This window comes from Eutrigla gurnardus (assembly GCF_963514095.1).
Source record: "Eutrigla gurnardus genome assembly, chromosome: 21".
In the NCBI taxonomy this organism is placed as follows: Eukaryota; Metazoa; Chordata; class Actinopteri; order Perciformes; family Triglidae; genus Eutrigla; species Eutrigla gurnardus.
The window spans coordinates 6,484,016-6,501,515 of record NC_139932.1 but is presented as its reverse complement, the minus strand read 5'-3'; the positions used below and the strand labels follow the sequence as shown (position 1 = coordinate 6,501,515).

The following is a 17,500-nucleotide window of genomic DNA, read 5'->3' as shown; positions in this document are numbered from 1 at the left end:
CTTTTGGTTTCCTTGTGGTCCAGTAGCACATGTTCTGAGGCCTGGTTCTGGTCTGTGGTCCAGTAGCATATGTTCTGAGGCCTGGTTCTGGTCTGTGGTCCAGTAGCACATGTTCTGAGGCCTGGTTCTGGTCTGTGGTCCAGTAGCACATGTTCTGAGGCCTGGTACTGGTCTGTGGTCCAAGGGTTGGGAACAGGTGGCAAGCTTCAGGTTCTGAAAGTAGAAGTGCTGTAAACCTAATATTTCTAATTCTAGGGGGCGACTTCTTGCATAAAGAAGTCTGATAGTATAGAAGTCTATGAGAAAATGACTCTTCTTCTCACTTGATTGATTATCTCAGTGAATTGTTAACATGAGTTGAGTCTCAATCTCTAGTTTTAAGTCTTCTTCAATACAGCATGAAGTTCATTTAGTACATTATGGTCCATTTAGAGTCACATAAACCATAAAGCAGGGATGCTTTAGGGCGGGGCTACCTTGTGATTGACAGGTCACGACCACGCCATTGTCCGGTCAAGTTTTCCTTGTTTTTGTCTTAGAACTTTACCCTTTCACAGTGTGTTATTTTTCCTTTTTGGTTGCCACCCTCTACCCCTCGTGTTTAAAAAAAACAAAAACAAGATGGCGATGGCCAAAATGCAAAACCGTAGTCCACAAACCAGTGGATGACGTCATCATGACTACGTCCACTTCTTATGTACAGATGGAAACCTATGATCTAACATTATCCTAAAACCCTAAGAGCTGGTTTGTCGGGGAAAGAATTAGGAGCGGTGGTCCAAAATTTCAAAACAGTTATTTTTATGCTTTCTTCATGCAGCTGCAGACCAATAAATCAATGTCTTTGAATTGCATTTTTATCAAAGCAGACATGACTTTAATTTCTTCATTAAAACGGAAAGATCGATAGCTTTTAGAACCAGCAGCAGGTAATACTTAATGTCTCCAGCTTTTAAAAGCTGGCAAAGCCCTCTGGTTGGCTGACCTGTGGTCTGCCAGGTGTAGCCGGTCACAAGCCAGGCATTACATAGTGCCATAGAGGTACAGTTTGTCTTTTTGTTCATAACAACAAACTGAACTGAAGTTTCTATCATCTTACTGTGCAGTAGAATCTTGTGATTTCAGTGGAACTGTATGCCACTAACTCATTTCTATTTGGTTACATTTGGATGTGTTTGGGAGATGTCAGGCTTCTTCCACATATCACTGTCTATTTAATATTCCTAAATTGGGTCATTTCAAACAGGATGCCACGCTCATTCAGATGATTCACGTCTTCAAAGCAGCAGAATAAATTACCTCTGGAAACGGAAGACGGTGAACTTTCACGTTCACCGTGAGTATGCAGAGCGTTGTAAAAAGGTTTAAATTGCAGGTATTATGGACCCTGTCACAGTCCACACACCTCTCACAAAGAACAACAGCACTTGGAATTGCAGAGCTGAGAAATAACCTTTAAACAGACAATTATATAATGACATACCTGAACAATCTGACTGATGGTATGTAAATACAGTACAGCGGGTGCACAAGAAGGCCGAGGTTGGTGGAGCTGCAGCAAAAATCCCATCACTATAATGTCTTCCTGTAGGTTTAATTAGATGAATATTCAGTATGCAGCATCAGTACTGCATACTTTGAGCTACTTAAAAGGACAACCGCTGTGGAAATGGCTTTGACAAGTCATGGCTGAGATAAATAAGCACATTCCTACCTGTGCTCAGCTGGATGTGATTAACCTTGCGTCATCAAGGAACAACCTGACTGTCTGAAGAATGCTGCAGAGGCTTCAAACTCTGCAAGTCATGTGCTGGAGAAAATGTCTCGACAGGCTAAAACATGACAAAACGTGCAAAATGAGATAAACTCTCTAGAGTTGATCAACCTATTGTGTATTTATCTCTCCGATTTGAGTTCATGCGAAAATTGTCTTCTGTCAGTAATTTGTGAGTTAAACAAAGTAGATAGAAAATAGAATGGAGCCCTAGAAAATATGACATTATAGAGAAGTTATTGAATTAGTGCAACAGAAAATTCAACTGCAGCATTTTTTAAATAATCTATGAATCATCTTGTGAGAAAGAAAAGCCAAACCCAAATTCCAGCTTCTCAATTACTAAAGTAAAAGTTACCTCATCTGAAAAGTAACTCGAGCTGTCAAATATATTTAGTGGAGTAAAAAGCCCGTCCTTTCTGAAATAGAGGGAAGTAGTAGTTACAAAAAAAAAATCCCCTTATATGATGCTTACTAACTATATTACATATTGGTGACATGATAAGTGTTCAGAAACATATATTCACCTGTTCACACAACCCCGACTAGTGGCTGTAAAGTCCTGTATTTTGTTGCATTTGAACGTGGTTTGAGACTTCTACTATCTGTAGCGGGAGAAAGAAATATGGGTAGATGTTGTAAAGTGGTCGGCTCCTGTCAGATCATGTATTTGAAAAATACCATATTTACTGAAGGCAAACAGCACTTTTGCGTCTTGAATGTTGACCCATTATTTTTTATTGCAAGTCACTTTCATTATTGATTATCTGATTTATGTTTTCCATGAACTAAAGCACCTTGTAACTTGCTTTGAAATGTGCTCTGTTAAGAATGTGTATTATTATTACTATTGCTATAAAGTGAAAAAGGAATAATTCATAATCGTCTCTACTCTGAGCTGTTAGAAGACATTGGGGAGTTTATGCAGACAAGTCTGGACAGGTTTGACTTGGTGTAAGGTTATGTCACCGCCCTCTGTGCTGTGTGTTTGTTTTCTCCTTTAAGAAGTCGGCCCCCCGGAGGAAGTGTGCTGTCTGTAAGATCGTTGTTCACTCTGGCTGCATCGAGCAACTAGAGAAGGTACGACACACACAATTCATCTTACATTTAAACGCACACCAGACGCTATGATTGAAGACCATCTCATTGCAGTTTGTTTCCTGCAGTTGAACCACGGTTTATGCTTAAGATAAACTGTGGTTTACATAGGAGAGATGCATGTTGGGTAACGTGCACAATACTGTTCTTCCAAGCGGCACTCCTCTTCGACAACAGGGAAATAATGACTTATAAAAACGATGATCATTCATTTAAATTAAGCCTTTAAATGCATTTTACAGAACGCTGTGCAGATTGAAAAGATAAAAACACAATTAGTGCAACAACCTAATAACAGTGTTGGATTATTTAAATAGCATCTCTGCCCTTTTATTTAATATCCCTCCTATCACACCACCCACAGCTGGATATGTGAATATGTAATGCTTTATACCTTTTATTAAATGTAAACGAAACAACATCATTCAAAAATGCATCGGTGTAGGTGATATATGTATGTATTCCATCTGCTGAATATTCATGTGGTTATATGCCTTCCTGGTAAAAAAAAACTCTTTTTTTTTTAATAAAACCAGCATTATTTAATATTTAGTGGTGATATTTGTTTTTTGTCTTTGCGCCTATGTCTCTTTCTAGATCAACTTCAGATGTAAGCCAACGTTCAGAGAGGGAGGGTCCCGCTGCCTCCGAGATGTAAGTGTGTGTGTGTGTGTGTGAGTGTGTGTGTGTGTGTGTGTGTGTGTGTGTGTGTGTGTGTGTGTGTGTGTGTGTGTGAGAGTGTGAGTAAATATGCATCCTGTTTACACTTTGAAGAGAAAACGTGAACATGATTGGCGTTTCTCCCTCTGACAGCAGAACATATTGAGACATCACTGGGTTCACAGGCGAAGACAGGAGGGGAAGTGTAGACAGTGTGGAAAGGTGAGTACACACACACACACAAACACACACACAAACACACACACACACACACACACACACACGTTAACTGGTATTGTTCATACTGACTTACTTCAGTGTATTTCTGTCTGTTTGTGCAGAGTTTTCAACAGAAGTTCTTCCACAGTAAAGAAATAATCGCCATCAGTTGTTCCTGGTGTAAACAGGCAGTAAGTAGTTCATCCAAGAAGATATATGTACCTATTTGGTTGAATTAATACTTCAGACCGCTGGCCCAGATAAATAAGATAAACTGTGTCTCTGATAGAACTATTGATAAAATATGGTAAATAATAACGAGGAGTGTTTTTGTTGCAGTTCCACAATAAGGTGACGTGCTTCATGCTGCACCAGATTGAGGAGCCGTGTTCACTGGGGGCCCACGCTGGAGTCATAGTACCACCCTCCTGGATCATCAAAGTCAGGAAACCACAGGTGCACACACACACACACACACACACACACACACACACACACACACACACACACACACACACACACACACACACACACAGTCTGCTTGTTGATAAAGTTAACTAGCTGTCATTTTGTGACGGTGATGAGAATTGACTTTGTTGGATCTAAATTTAAAACTCTAAAAGAAGGCGTGTGTCCGCGCGTGTTTGTGTGAGGATTTGGCCATGATGTGATATGAGCTGACACATGTCTGATCTGTCTGAGGGAACTCTGGGGTTGTGACTCCGTCATCACACACACACATAGCCACGTACACACACACACGCACACACGCACATATCCCTCAGTCACATCACATGCTTCATTGCACTTTTAATTACCATCACAAGGGATATGATGGCAGTAAACTAACCATTGAACTGTGTGTGTGTGTGTGTGTGTGTTTACCCTAGAGCTCACTTAAGAACTCTGCCAGGAGAAAAAAGCGGACATCTTTCAAACGAAGGGCAAGCAAGAAGGGACTGGATGTGAGTAACACGACGACGGAGAATGAATATTACTGTGGATGCTATTTAAGTGTTTATATTAGGTTCACTTTTCATTTTCCTCTCACCTGATCAGACTAACACGCTTCACTTAGCTGCTCACATGTCCACCTTGACTGAGCACGTTTCAGTCATTTATTCAGTAAAAGAAATACCAAGTTACTTGATCACACGAGGTCCGTCAGTCACCTACTCTGACAACATGGATCGATGAACATCAATGAGTCCGGATTAGTGTTTGTGAAAATGTATCAGCAGAGAAACCAGCTCATTTAATAAACCATCAGTAATCTGTTCTTTTTGTTTTTGATTTAAATGGAGTTATTGTTTACATCACTTTTATCATAAGGCTTCCTTTTAATTGATTTTTAATCTGGCAAATAATCTGTGAGGTTGTGTGTGAGTGCGTACGTGTGTGTCATGTCAGGGCAATTATAAACATATGTATTGTGTGTATATATTATATTATAACATGCTTTATATTTGTGTGTATCGCGTTTTATTTTGTCCTTTGGTCTTATGGTTGATCTAAATATTCCACTTGAATGATTTTATTGCTTTATACCTTTCCTATTGAGCATGTAAACAATTATATGTATTATTATTATCAACAATGATAATAATATTAATATTTCAAAAGGTGAAAACTGTCCATTACAGACTCCACAGTCGTCACATTTAAGAAAGTGGAAAGGTGAACGCATTTTTATTTGATGAATGATGATTCATTGATGATCAAAATCATCGGGGCTCATTTTCCGTTCATTAACTAATCAAATAATTGACTAATCATTTCAGCATCAAGTATTACATGTAGGGCTGCAACTAACAAATATTTCCATTATCCGTTAAACTGCCAGTCAATGTCTAGCATAATTAATTGATCATTTAGTCGATAAAATGTCAGAAAATAGTGAGAAATGTCTCAAAGATATTCATTTTAATATGATATCAAACAGAGAAAAGCATGAAATATCCATATTTGAGAGGCTGAAAACTGCATTTTCTGCCATTTTTGCATGAAGAATTACCATAATGATATCCAAATAGTTAGTCATTTTAGTCAAATAATTGTTGCGGCTCTAATCACATACTTTATTTAGTTTTGCTCATCTTTGTCTTGACTTGTTCCGTCTCTTTCTTTCTTCAGGAGTCTAAATGGCGTCCGTTCATGTTAAAGCCTCTCCCTTCACCTCTCATGAAGCCCATCTTGGTTTTTGTCAATCCCAAGAGTGGAGGCAATCAGGTCAGCAAACTTTAAATGTTTGTTTTTATCTCTTCGATAACCTCTTCTCCTCCTTGGGCTGACGGGCTGAAGCAGGCTCAGTTATAGAACCTAGAACACGTCAGGAACAAGGATAAATAACCATCTGGACTTAGGCTCAGTTTGAGGCAGTGAAAACCTTGCATGGTCCTGTTCACCTATTCACAGGGCTCTCCTGACTGCTGACCTCAATTTATGTGAATGAAATGGGGACCCACAAGACTCTTCTTCACAAACAAGCCAACTTTATTCTAATAACATGCAGCTTTTGCATGCAATATGAATGTGTTATTCCCCATATTCTATAATTGGTGTATTTGAATATTTCTGCATACTGAGGTCCCTAAACAGTCTTGAAATTGCATAAATTGGATCCGACGCGAAAGCTGAGACTCTTGAGGGTCCAATTAGCCCCAGGTGGGACCATTTTTGAAACTTGATGCCCCTGTACAAAATGCCCTGGTGTGTTAATGGGGTGTTTTGATGGGATTTTTGATTATTTGTATTCATTATTCTGTAACGGTATCAGCCCCCAAATAGCTGCAACAACGTATTAAACATTAATGAGCATGGGAATGACCACCATGTACATCATATAGTACTTAGCCGTTTTACACATTTACACTTTCATCCTTTTCATTAATGACTTCTTTTTTTTTATTCACGACTAGGATCTGAAATTAATCTTCAGGTTCCCAGCTTTCAGATGATCATACAACACTTCTATGTGGCATCTACTTTTGACCTACTATCTCCCCCTAAAGATCCCCCCCCCCCCCCTAAAAAGGTCTAGTGGGTGCAGTGGAAGGTTACTCACTGTACTGAACCTTTTAGAGAATATACTTAGAGTTTCTGTGCATCCCGTTTTTTCCAACCAGGATTATTCAGCACCTCTTCCTCTGTGTCTATAAATAATTTTGCAGGAATAAATAGTGTGACTCTGAATTTTCACAACTTAACAGCCTTTCTACTGAAGACTGTCCTACACACATGCATCTTGACATATTGAGATTTTAAATACGTATTTTAATAATTCACACCTCCATTGAGTGCATACGTGCCTCAACAGTGACTGATTTATTTAATGATATTTGAGTTCTGAGTAAGTAATTACAACCTGCGACAACAGAACGTTTGATGATGTCAGTTCTTGTCCGATAATAACTAGAGATAATTTCATTATCATCAGAATGATAGAGTGGGAGCTGCTCCAGCGAAAGCAATGCACTTCTAATAGGGTTTAATGTTGTCCAATTGTTCGTGTCATGTCAAGGAGCTGGAGGGAGATCCTTACTGTACATGTCTCTCTCTAGGGTGCCAAGGTGTTACAGATGTTCATGTGGATCTTGAACCCTCGACAAGTCTTTGACCTGTCGCAGGGGGGGCTGCGAGAGGCGTAAGTACCCTTTACTTGGGATTGGGTCAGGCTTATATTAAATTCACCCTCCTCAATACGTTGGGTCAAAGTCAACGTCACATGCTGACTTATGACTGACTTTTGTACGCTGCTTTATTTAACTAGTCTAAATAATGCACTTAACAGAAATTGTGTTTATAGCCATTATAGTGATACATTTCGATTTATATTTTGATTTTGGATGACGTTATTATCACAATGCACTGCTGGGGGAAAATGCTGTATCTTCTCCCTTCAGTTTAAGTCATGATCTTCTTTTATTCCTCTTTAGCAACACTGCTGAAACCTTGTTTTTGCTCTGCTTTGTGCACTTTGTGTCAATCGTCAGGTTGGAGTTGTATCGAAAAGTGCCAAATCTGAGGATCCTTGCCTGTGGAGGGGACGGCACGGTACGTTTCTAGTCTGTTCTAATCTATGTCCATGTTTTCTAGTGTACATCTCTGCAGCTTATACTTCCTCTGCATGTCTCTCTGAAGGTGGGGTGGATCCTGTCCGCTCTAGATGAGCTGCAGATGAACCCCCAGCCTCCAGTCGCTGTTCTTCCTCTGGGAACAGGAAATGACCTCGCCAGGACGCTCAACTGGGGTGGTGTGAGTTCCCATCCTTGACTTCTGAGCAGCAGGACGTGGCAGCTCCTCCCTGTTCTCCATGTTCAGTCATTCATTAGTCTGTTTAAGGATTTTTGAGTTTAGGTCGTCTATCTTATTATCTTTGTAGGCTTGTAAGATACAGCTAAGAATATATACTGCACATATGTTTGCAAATATATATTTATATATATGCATGCATATACAAAGGTGTCTTTTAAAAGAAAGCAAAAATATGGCGTAGACGAACATAAAATAATGAAAATAAATATATAAATACATATCTGACAAAAAAACAAATATTTATATGTTGTTTTAAATCCAATATTTACCTCTCAGACACCTCTGGGAGCGACAGAAATACTCACCCACATTCCAGGAAGTCTACGACAGTGTTCTTCCTGCGTAACTCTTCCTCTAAAGCCCAACGTTTAGCCATTGTCTGACCCCTCCAAGGCCCGACACACCAAGCAAAGATGACAAAGTCAGCCTTTATTTACATCCTGTCTCCGTTCTGCATTAGTGCTGAATGGAACTTTAAAAAGAAAAGCAGAAATGTATCCGTGTTTATCGGAAAGAAACACGTAATTAGACGGAAGGAAATAAACAATGAAGTGATAACCTACTGTATGGAGAGTTATCAGCCCTCTTCAACTATTTGTCCAGTTACAACTTTACCATTTAGGTTGATCTTCACCGCTGTAAAAGCTTTTGCTTCACATCTTGTTCTTGTTGTTATTGAAGGGACCAGGTGCTCAGAAAATGTGTCAGAAACCTATAAAATTCAAATTCATTCTTCAACATTGTACGAGCAAAGTTTGGGCTCTTGCAGTTTGTAACTATCGTATTGCATAACTGTACTGCAACATAGAAGAAGAGGCCTTTACAAGCACCCACATTCTTTGATTAGGCTTTTCTTTGGACCAGTTATGTGGGCTTTTCGAGATAATAATACATCAAATACATGAGTCAAAAGTCTGAGTCAAACCTGAACTGTTTTTAGTTATTTTTCTGATGCTATCAAATGGTTTCTCTATCATTTGGGGAAAAAAACTACCGGTATTTAAAAATTTATTTTTTTTGCATCAACTGTATTTCCTTTTTAATGTGTTTATATGTTTTCCATGAACTGGCCTCGTTTCATTTTTGCGTGATATTTAATTCAACATAGTTTTGGGAAGACCTGTTCCGTGGTGCAATCAGTGCATGGTGAACGATGCAAGGACACACAAATGACTTTGACTTGATTGACTTGAGTACAAAGCAGAACAAGTCCTGATACAGAGAGCGATAAACAGCGATGCGATGAACAAGACGGAGCTGAACATTCATATCCACCATGTGTGTAATTAGTGTGTCCTTTTTGTCCTCTACCTCGTAGATGTGTCTGACTGCAGGGCTTTTTGTCACTGTTAATATCCTCTCCTCTTTAGTTTTCCTTTTGCTCCATTCTCCTCGTTTCCTTTCCTCTCCTTTCCTTTGGCTCCTTCTCCTTTCCTGCTCTTGACATTGCTTCCTTTTCCTTCCATCTCCTTTCATTTCCCATCCTTAAAATTCCTTTCCTCTACTTTCCTTTCCTTCCTTCCCTTGTCCTCTCCTTTTTTGCCTCCTTCTCCTTCCTTTTCCTCTGTTCCTTTCCTTCCCCCTCCTTTCTTTCCTTTTCCTTCTCTCTTCCCTTCCTGACACTCGATAGTGTTAGTCATCGCGCCGGCGGCCTCGCCTCTCTGTGTGAGTGTGAATGACCCCGTGACTTGACTGTGTGTGTGTGTGTGTGTGTGTGTGTGTGTGTGCGTGTGTGTGTCCTCGTACTCTGATTTCTTGACAGAAAATAAAAAGCAGGTGACACAGAGACAAAATACCCTCCATTAGGGAGACCTGGCCTGAATGACTAATGTGACGTACACCAGGGAGACATGGATTGATGGTAGGATGAAAGGGAGGAGTAAGGTGTGTGTGTTATCTGTAAAATCCACTCATTTATGCAGGAGGTCTGGTATGTGTCTGTGCTCTTGTGTCAGAGCCTCAATGACCACTTAATGAGAGCCAATCATCATTACATGCTCTCTCTGTCTGTCTATTCCACTCTTTCGTGTGTGTGTGTGTGTGTGTGCGTGTGTGTGTGTGTGTGTGTGTGTGTGTGTGTGTACGTGTGTGTGTGTTCCGGTCTTATCAGCAGATAGATAAGAAGGGAGAGAGAATTTGCCGGTTCGACAGATGAAAAGAGGCTTAGAGGCCATAATTTGGCTACAGATGAAATCATCTTTTTACCTCCTTTGTCCTTCTCTCCACAATATCATTCCTGTATATATCTCTGCTTTCCATTTTCGGTTTTCCTGCCGTACATTCCCGACTTTCTTCTCATTCTTCTACTTTTTCCTCTTCCTTTCCTGTTTGGTCGTCTCGTGTCTTTCCTTGAAACCTTTAATAGATTTGATTTAATGACTTATCTGAATTTCTCCTTTTTTATGAGCTTAGTTTTTGTGTCATCTTTTATTGTCTGTAACTATAAAGCAAAGCAGCACGTCCAGGACAGGAGCCAGCCAATAGGCCTGTTCCAAAGGGTACATGCTCCTGTAATGGAAAATTCTATTTCTGGTATTTCTATAACGGTTTTAACCAACAACGGGTACGCCATGAACAGGCACGAGTAACCATATTATTCTCATTTGATAATGATAATTATAACAATAACACCATCAGCTTTGTCAAAGTTTGAAAAGTCAATGCATACTCGATACTTGTACTACCAGCAACAGTCAAGACAAACACATTTTGATAATGTAAGCTGATTATTAATAATGGTAGTAATAAAGTAGAGTCATCGTTTATTATAATTGTTTTAATTATTGATAAGTGCTACATCACCTATTTGAGCGTCCACTTCCGATGGTTGAAACAGCAGTCGTCAAAAGGATCTCCCCTCATGGTCCACTTACAGCTGTTCTGGAGCTTTTGATCGTGTCACAGAATCTTCTTCTGCAGATGAAATTGCCCACTTGTGTCAAAATCGTAGGTGTTCACATTTCCGTTCTTCTGAGCACTTGAAGGACTTGAAGTTGAGATTAGAGTTCATTCTTGAGCGTGGAAACAGCAGATGACGAAACACATCTCACCACGCGTTCTGTCATGTCATCTATATGAAATTCTTCTGGATTGGAAACATCGGCTCAATGCTGTAACTCCTGACTGTATATGTAATGTAAATCAAAATCCCTCCGTCTCTGTCTGCAGGGTTACACAGACGAGCCGGTGTCCAAGGTTCTGTGTCATGTGGAGGACGGTTCGGTGGTGCAGCTGGACCGGTGGAACCTTTTAGTAGAGAAAGGTGCTGCACAGCCAGCGGAGGGCATGCAGAAGGTCAGACTTCAGCTCAGCTCGGGTGTATGGGTGTGTTGTTGGGACCCTTAAAGGTTAACATTTCATTAGAGGGTTAATACGTTAAAAACACTTTTTTTGCAGAACTTTAGTCAGAATCTTTCAGGAAGTAGAAGAAGGGCTCATTGCATTACTTTCTACCAGTGTATTTCCTGCAGCCATCTAACCAGCACGTTGTTTCTTCTTGTGCACTTCCTCCCTGCAGTATTTCACTCTGTTAAACTGAAGAATGTGCTTGTTGCAAAGTAACTGCAAGCATCAGCAGTGCTCCACACTGACACTGCTAACTTCAGTGTCATCTAATAAAGTATATGTAGCTGCCTCATAGTTAAAGTCTCCAATCTAATTCACCCATGCAAACCTTGAACCTTGAAACAAGAGAAGCAGGAAGTGATCTCTTTAAATTAGCAGTAACTTATCTTAGCACAAGAGTGCTAGAAAATCAGCTAATTCCCTTTCAACTGAAACACCTTGCTTTTTTCATGAAGATTGACAGGTCACATGTGAGGGTCAAAACAAGTGGCAAAAGATACCCGTTTGTCTGGTTGAGGTAAACATCTAGATGAGTGTTGAGGAATACATGTGTGTACAGAAGATGCAAACTTTGATTTAACCATATCATGGTATATAGTAGGACATTATGAGAGACACTGGAATGTACTGTACAGTATGCATGAATGCCTTAAAGGGGTAGTTAAAATTTGAAGTAGTGTTGTATGAGGTACTTATCCATAGTCACTGTGTTACCAACAGTAGGTGGCGCTCAGCACACCCCTAGTTTGGGGAAACATCCAGGAATACCAGTCCAGGATGCTGCATGTTCGGGAGCAGCAGTCAAACGTATTTAACACTAAATCAGCTGTATATAAAGTATACTTCGAATATTTTCACTGCTCGACTGCTCCGCCGTCAGACAGCCCTTTCTGATGGAAACCAAAGCCTTTATATCTATCTACACTCTCTTCAAAGCAGCCAGACTCCATTGAGAAAAACAGTGATTTTAGCCTGCAGAACGTGAAATTTGCTAGTGTGTTTCTCTCAAAGGAGTGTTGTGGCTTTGAAGAGAGTAAAGAGAGTTCCCCGTTGAACAGGGCTGTCTGAAGGCAAGGTAAAATGATGAAAATGATCTAAATATAGTGTGCACTTCAACTGACATTCATTTTGTAGCTGTCTAAAATGTGTTTTGCTGCGGCCCCCATCCACAGTACATTGCTTTGCTCCCATGCTCGGCTATTTCTCCAAACTGGGGCCGTGCCGTCCGCCATCTCCTGTATGTAACACACTGATTATGGACCTCACATAAACTCCTCTTCAATAAAAACTCAGATCTACCCCTTGCCATAGAATTGTAGTGCATACAAACGTACTCACTTGAATATTTGTGTCCTCAGCTGCCTCTGAATGTTTTCAACAACTACTTCAGCCTGGGCTTCGACGCTCATGTAACCCTGGAGTTCCATGAATCCAGAGGTCGGTGGGATCTATTTTAATGCATTTGTTTTCACATTTCATCCTGTATTAACTGTGTTTATATTCCATGAAGTCCTTCTCCTTCCCATTAATGCATCGTGCTCCACTGAAAGATGAGCAGCACCGAATCAAATATTTAAAAAGGAGCATTCATGCATGCAGATATGAGTCAGATTTTCTCACAGTCTTATTCTACGCCTCTGTGTTGTTTTGCAACATATTTTTGATGTATTCTCCTTTTCTGCTTCTCTGATTGTGTCTTTCCAGAGGCCAACCCTGAAAAGTTTAACAGTCGCTTCCGCAACAAGATGTTCTATGCAGGAGTGAGTGTCCCACTTGACTTATTACACACTCGGAAACTCATTTAGCACAAACTTTTCTGGGTTTCAACGGCTCTCTCTGTCTGGCTTAATGAGACACAAAGAAAGAAACATTCTGCAAGAATGATGGCTGAGAGGAAAGCAACGTCAGAGTGAAGGAAGGGGATTAGGGAGAAGACACGAGGCTAAGGACAGACGAAGCAACTGGAAGACAAAAAAACAGGAAATATAGATGAAGGGAAAATAGACAAACTACTAGCTGTAAGAGGGAGGCGGTTGGGATAAAGCAGGCTGTGTCTCTCAGTCTTATTGTCACCTAAATCCTGTAAATCCTATTGGAAGTGATGTTATCTTGCTGCCATGCAATGCCAAACCTAATTGCAGTGACTAGTCATGTTCGTTAATAATGAACTGTGTCTAGAGCAATCTGAATACCATGCACTTTAGTAAAAATGTGTCATTGTTTGTAATAATAATGCATTTAAACACATATAGTATTGTTTTTAGATTATTTCAATAGAAATCAGACGCTCCTAATTATTTCCAGCTTCTTTTTTTGATTAGAATTGAATTTGTCCAGTTCAAATCTAAAGCTTGAAAGAGATCTTAGAACTTTTTGAAACCTGCAGATATCCTGTAAAGGGTGAGAGATGAAGAATAAATGATGGGTGGGATTTGGAGAGGAAGCATGCAGGGGAGTCATCTCTTTTTAATGAGGGAAATGTAATGAACTGTAATTCTGTTTGAATGGGTCCTTTTCTGTGCGTGTGTGTGTGTGTGTGTGTGTGTGTGTCAGGCTGCGTTCTCAGATTTCCTCCAGAGAAGCTCGAGGGATTTGTCCAAGCACGTCAGAGTGGTGGTGAGTGTGAACACGCTCGCTCTCTCCTGATCTGTATCGGTTTCCATGTCGGCATGTCTGGGCTGCAGGTCGGCCGGGTGATTAAATAGACCGTCCTTCATCTCCTCTTTTAACATCCACCATGCTGAAGTTTCCTTCAGCAAGACATTAAACCCTTCCTCACTGAACTCTATGCCAACATTCTGATTGTTTTCTTGATTCGTCGTCTACAAAATGACAGAAAATACTAACAATACACAAAGCCGAATGTAAGCAATTTAGGATTTCTTTTTTAATCACATCTGTTAAACTGTTATGGGAGCAGTAACCTTAACTAGTTATGTCAGCAAAGGATTTACCTTTTGATCATCCCAGGCTAAGGCTGCTGATCATTTATGGTATATTCTTTCATCTATAAAAAGGCTCAGTCATTTCTTTAAAAAGCTGGTCATTGTAGTTCTTAGGAAACGTTACTCTAGAGTAGCCGAAGAGTTCTCGTGCATTTGTTGGGGACTATTTTCAGTGGCGGATTAATCCAAATTTGGTGTGTGTTGATGTTGATGAAGGAACATGTCACACAGTGCAACAGTGTGGCTCATTGGTGTGTTTCCATTTCTCCTGAAAGGAAAACACATTTAGTTAATCATTCATTCATTTAGATTACATTCAAGTTAAAATGGGCTTCCAATTTAACATCAGAAATATATTAACTCAAATTATATAATTATAATGTATTGTTTTATTGAAATAAAACACGTCACATGGACTTTTCTGTGATGTTTCTAATGTTAACGTTTAATGTATTTCTGTCACGACTTGTTTTATATAAAGTAAATTGATTGAATTAGCCAGTTCTGTCAAATGTGTACGTTAATGTCACTGAGTGAAAGTCCAGGATGAAGCTGTAGAAGCAGCTATCCAGGATATTTAAAGTGTGTAGACTGTGTCACTGTGGCTTCTTAAGTGTTAATAGATTTTGGACAATAATGGAGCTCTGTGGAACAGACTAAGACGAGATGTCACAGAGAATAACTGTACATTCATTGTTGGTTTTGCTGTTTTCATGGAATTTGTCTACAGTAAGAAAAATGTGAGAATATCACATTTCACTGAAGATTTCATTTAGCTGAACAATAGAAAATATTCTGCCTTCCTGGCATCCTTGATGATACATTCAGACGACGCATCAGGTGGTCTATTCATTCTCCTTGTTGCTGCAACAACACCTCCAGTGTGCTCTTGAGTCTGACGTGCACTTTGACCCGTGTGAATGACTTTCCACCACAAACAGCAGGTTTCAGAGAGCATTCAAAGTGAGGATGGAAACTGAGGACGGAGAGTGAAGCTCAATGAGACCTCTAATGGAGGAACTGATGGTATAAAACTGTTTTGGACGGCTGGTCAAAGACACAAATGATCATTTTCACTTTGTCTCCGTGTCTGTCTTCCTCAGTGTGATGGTACCGATCTAACTCAGAAGATCCAGGAGCTGAAGTTTCAGTGCATTGTGTTCCTGAACATTCCCAGGTAGGTGAACATACTGCATGCAGAGTTGGGTTGAATGGACTGATTTGCCATGAGTAATTAGCTTTGTCGCCTGGATGTTGCACATTTAAAACATGTTGGGTGTGTAGGTACTGTGCTGGCACCATGCCGTGGGGAAACACAGGCGACCACCGGGACTTTGAACCTCAGCGCCATGACGACGGCTGCATCGAGGTCATCGGCTTCACCATGGCCTCGTTGGTGAGACAAGGAGGAGTATTAAAAAAAAAGCTGAATAAAGCAGAAAGTGGCTTGGAAAAAGAAGCAGTGTGGTACGTTTCAGTGAGAGCATCACTTTGCTGTAAGTCTTCCTCTTGTCCACCAGGCGGCGCTACAGGTCGGCGGTCACGGAGATAGATTGCACCAGTGCAGAGAAGTCGTCCTGACTACCTTCAAGACCGTCCCTGTTCAGGTGAGTACACTTGGCAAAGTATTAGACTGTTGAGTGAATTTACTGTGTTGTCAAATACATTTTAGAGCTTTTACAGCAGAAGAAACATACAACAAAGGTCAGATTTAAAAGACTATTAATAATAATAAAAACACAACCTGTGTCTTATTTTCACTGCAGTGAAACTGCAACGATTTCAAGGCTTTTGTCTGTTTACCAAGTTTCACACGATATGTCCGGAAAATGAAAATGCAAAGCAAACAAGATAAAGAAAAGAGGGACCCACGCATAGAAAAATAATGGTATGGCACTACTAGAAGTCTAAAACTCTCCAGGGAACCTTAATATTTGCAAACAATGAGCAATAAAACATAAAAAGGACTTCAATCTAAATCACAAAGACATTTCTCTTGAGGGAGACCATTAAACCTCTCTGTTCTATCACATACCTAGTGGTAATATACACATGAGGTCTTTTGCTTAAATTCTACTTCCCTTCAGACTCCATACTGAAATGAAATGCACATTATGTAATTTTTTTTTGCCACAAGGGGTCTCTCAATAATAACAAAAGACGTTATTAAAAAGTTATACAAAGTTTGGTGCCATGGTGAAGTAGCGTGGGATCATGGGAGCTGATGATTGTGTTCATTGCAGTCAGCTTCTCCCAGTCAGGATCCCTTGGTGTTCAGGAGGTGTTTATTCTCCACAGAGATTTATGAAACTGCTGATTAAAACCAGTAAAAACACTGAATAAGGCAGCTTCACGTTAAAAATAGGTGTTACTCTGACGCTGTTCAGCGGACACAGGATGTCCTGGAGGGGACGAGCTGCCGCTAACTCAGCTTGTCTCTCTTCTAGACGTCCGATTACTTAGATCCTGCATCCGGTTAAAAACCACCGAGATCTAAAAGGTGTATCATAAAATTGTGGATTAAACCTGGTTGATTCATGGCAGCTTCTGGCACATGCATGCACAAAGAGGATACCACTGACGGGCAACCAAATAAAACAGACCCAACAAAATACATGTGATAGGTTTAGTCGTTTTTAGACAATTTAAAGTGGAAACGTTACATACTGTACCTTTAAATCATATAAAAGCATGTTTATTTCCCTCAAACCCAGCAGTATTGTATTGTATAATACGTGTTGTATTCGAAGTGATCCTGAAAGTGAAGCGTTTTCCTCCTCGTGTCTCCGTGTGAACGCAGGTGGACGGCGAGCCGTGTCGGCTGGCTCCCTCCACCCTCCGCATCTCCCTCCGAAATCAGGCCAACATGGTCCAGAAGAGCAAGAGACGCACCTCTGTGCCCCTGCTCAACGAGTGAGTCGCACACACACACACACACACACACACACACAGATAGAGGAAGTAGGCCAGCAGTATTGTAAAAGCCCGGGTTGCACTGAGTGAGTCATACAATCTGTTTAGTGGGAGCTGAAATTCACTCCTCTCCATGTCCCGCACCTCCCTTCGGCTCGCCAAAGCACAATCAAAGGAGGGACGTGTGTGTTCAATTTAATCAAAACAAAAGCTCTGGGGAGGTCTCCAGTCG

At 40.4% G+C, this 17,500-nt stretch overlaps 1 protein-coding gene across 6 annotated transcripts in view; it reads left to right on the top strand.

The window, feature by feature from the left end:
* Nucleotides 1-17,500, top strand: part of dgki (diacylglycerol kinase, iota) — a 64,477-nt gene that overhangs the window by 32,981 nt on the left and 13,996 nt on the right. For 3 of the 6 annotated variants that reach the window (XM_084038948.1, XM_084038947.1, XM_084038944.1), the window contains exons 4-21: nucleotides 2,780-2,854; nucleotides 3,470-3,526; nucleotides 3,686-3,754; nucleotides 3,874-3,942; nucleotides 4,091-4,207; nucleotides 4,642-4,716; nucleotides 5,885-5,980; nucleotides 7,312-7,394; nucleotides 7,744-7,804; nucleotides 7,892-8,005; nucleotides 11,234-11,359; nucleotides 12,769-12,847; nucleotides 13,115-13,170; nucleotides 13,964-14,026; nucleotides 15,459-15,532; nucleotides 15,640-15,751; nucleotides 15,876-15,962; nucleotides 17,156-17,268. In XM_084038948.1, coding sequence (XP_083895074.1) covers nucleotides 2,780-2,854; nucleotides 3,470-3,526; nucleotides 3,686-3,754; nucleotides 3,874-3,942; nucleotides 4,091-4,207; nucleotides 4,642-4,716; nucleotides 5,885-5,980; nucleotides 7,312-7,394; nucleotides 7,744-7,804; nucleotides 7,892-8,005; nucleotides 11,234-11,359; nucleotides 12,769-12,847; nucleotides 13,115-13,170; nucleotides 13,964-14,026; nucleotides 15,459-15,532; nucleotides 15,640-15,751; nucleotides 15,876-15,962; nucleotides 17,156-17,268 — 1,526 coding nt within the window. The remainder of the gene's footprint in view (nucleotides 1-2,779; nucleotides 2,855-3,469; nucleotides 3,527-3,685; nucleotides 3,755-3,873; nucleotides 3,943-4,090; nucleotides 4,208-4,641; nucleotides 4,717-5,884; nucleotides 5,981-7,311; nucleotides 7,395-7,743; nucleotides 7,805-7,891; nucleotides 8,006-11,233; nucleotides 11,360-12,768; nucleotides 12,848-13,114; nucleotides 13,171-13,963; nucleotides 14,027-15,458; nucleotides 15,533-15,639; nucleotides 15,752-15,875; nucleotides 15,963-17,155; nucleotides 17,269-17,500) is intronic. The other 3 variants (XM_084038946.1, XM_084038949.1, XM_084038945.1) reach the window with 2 other exon arrangements.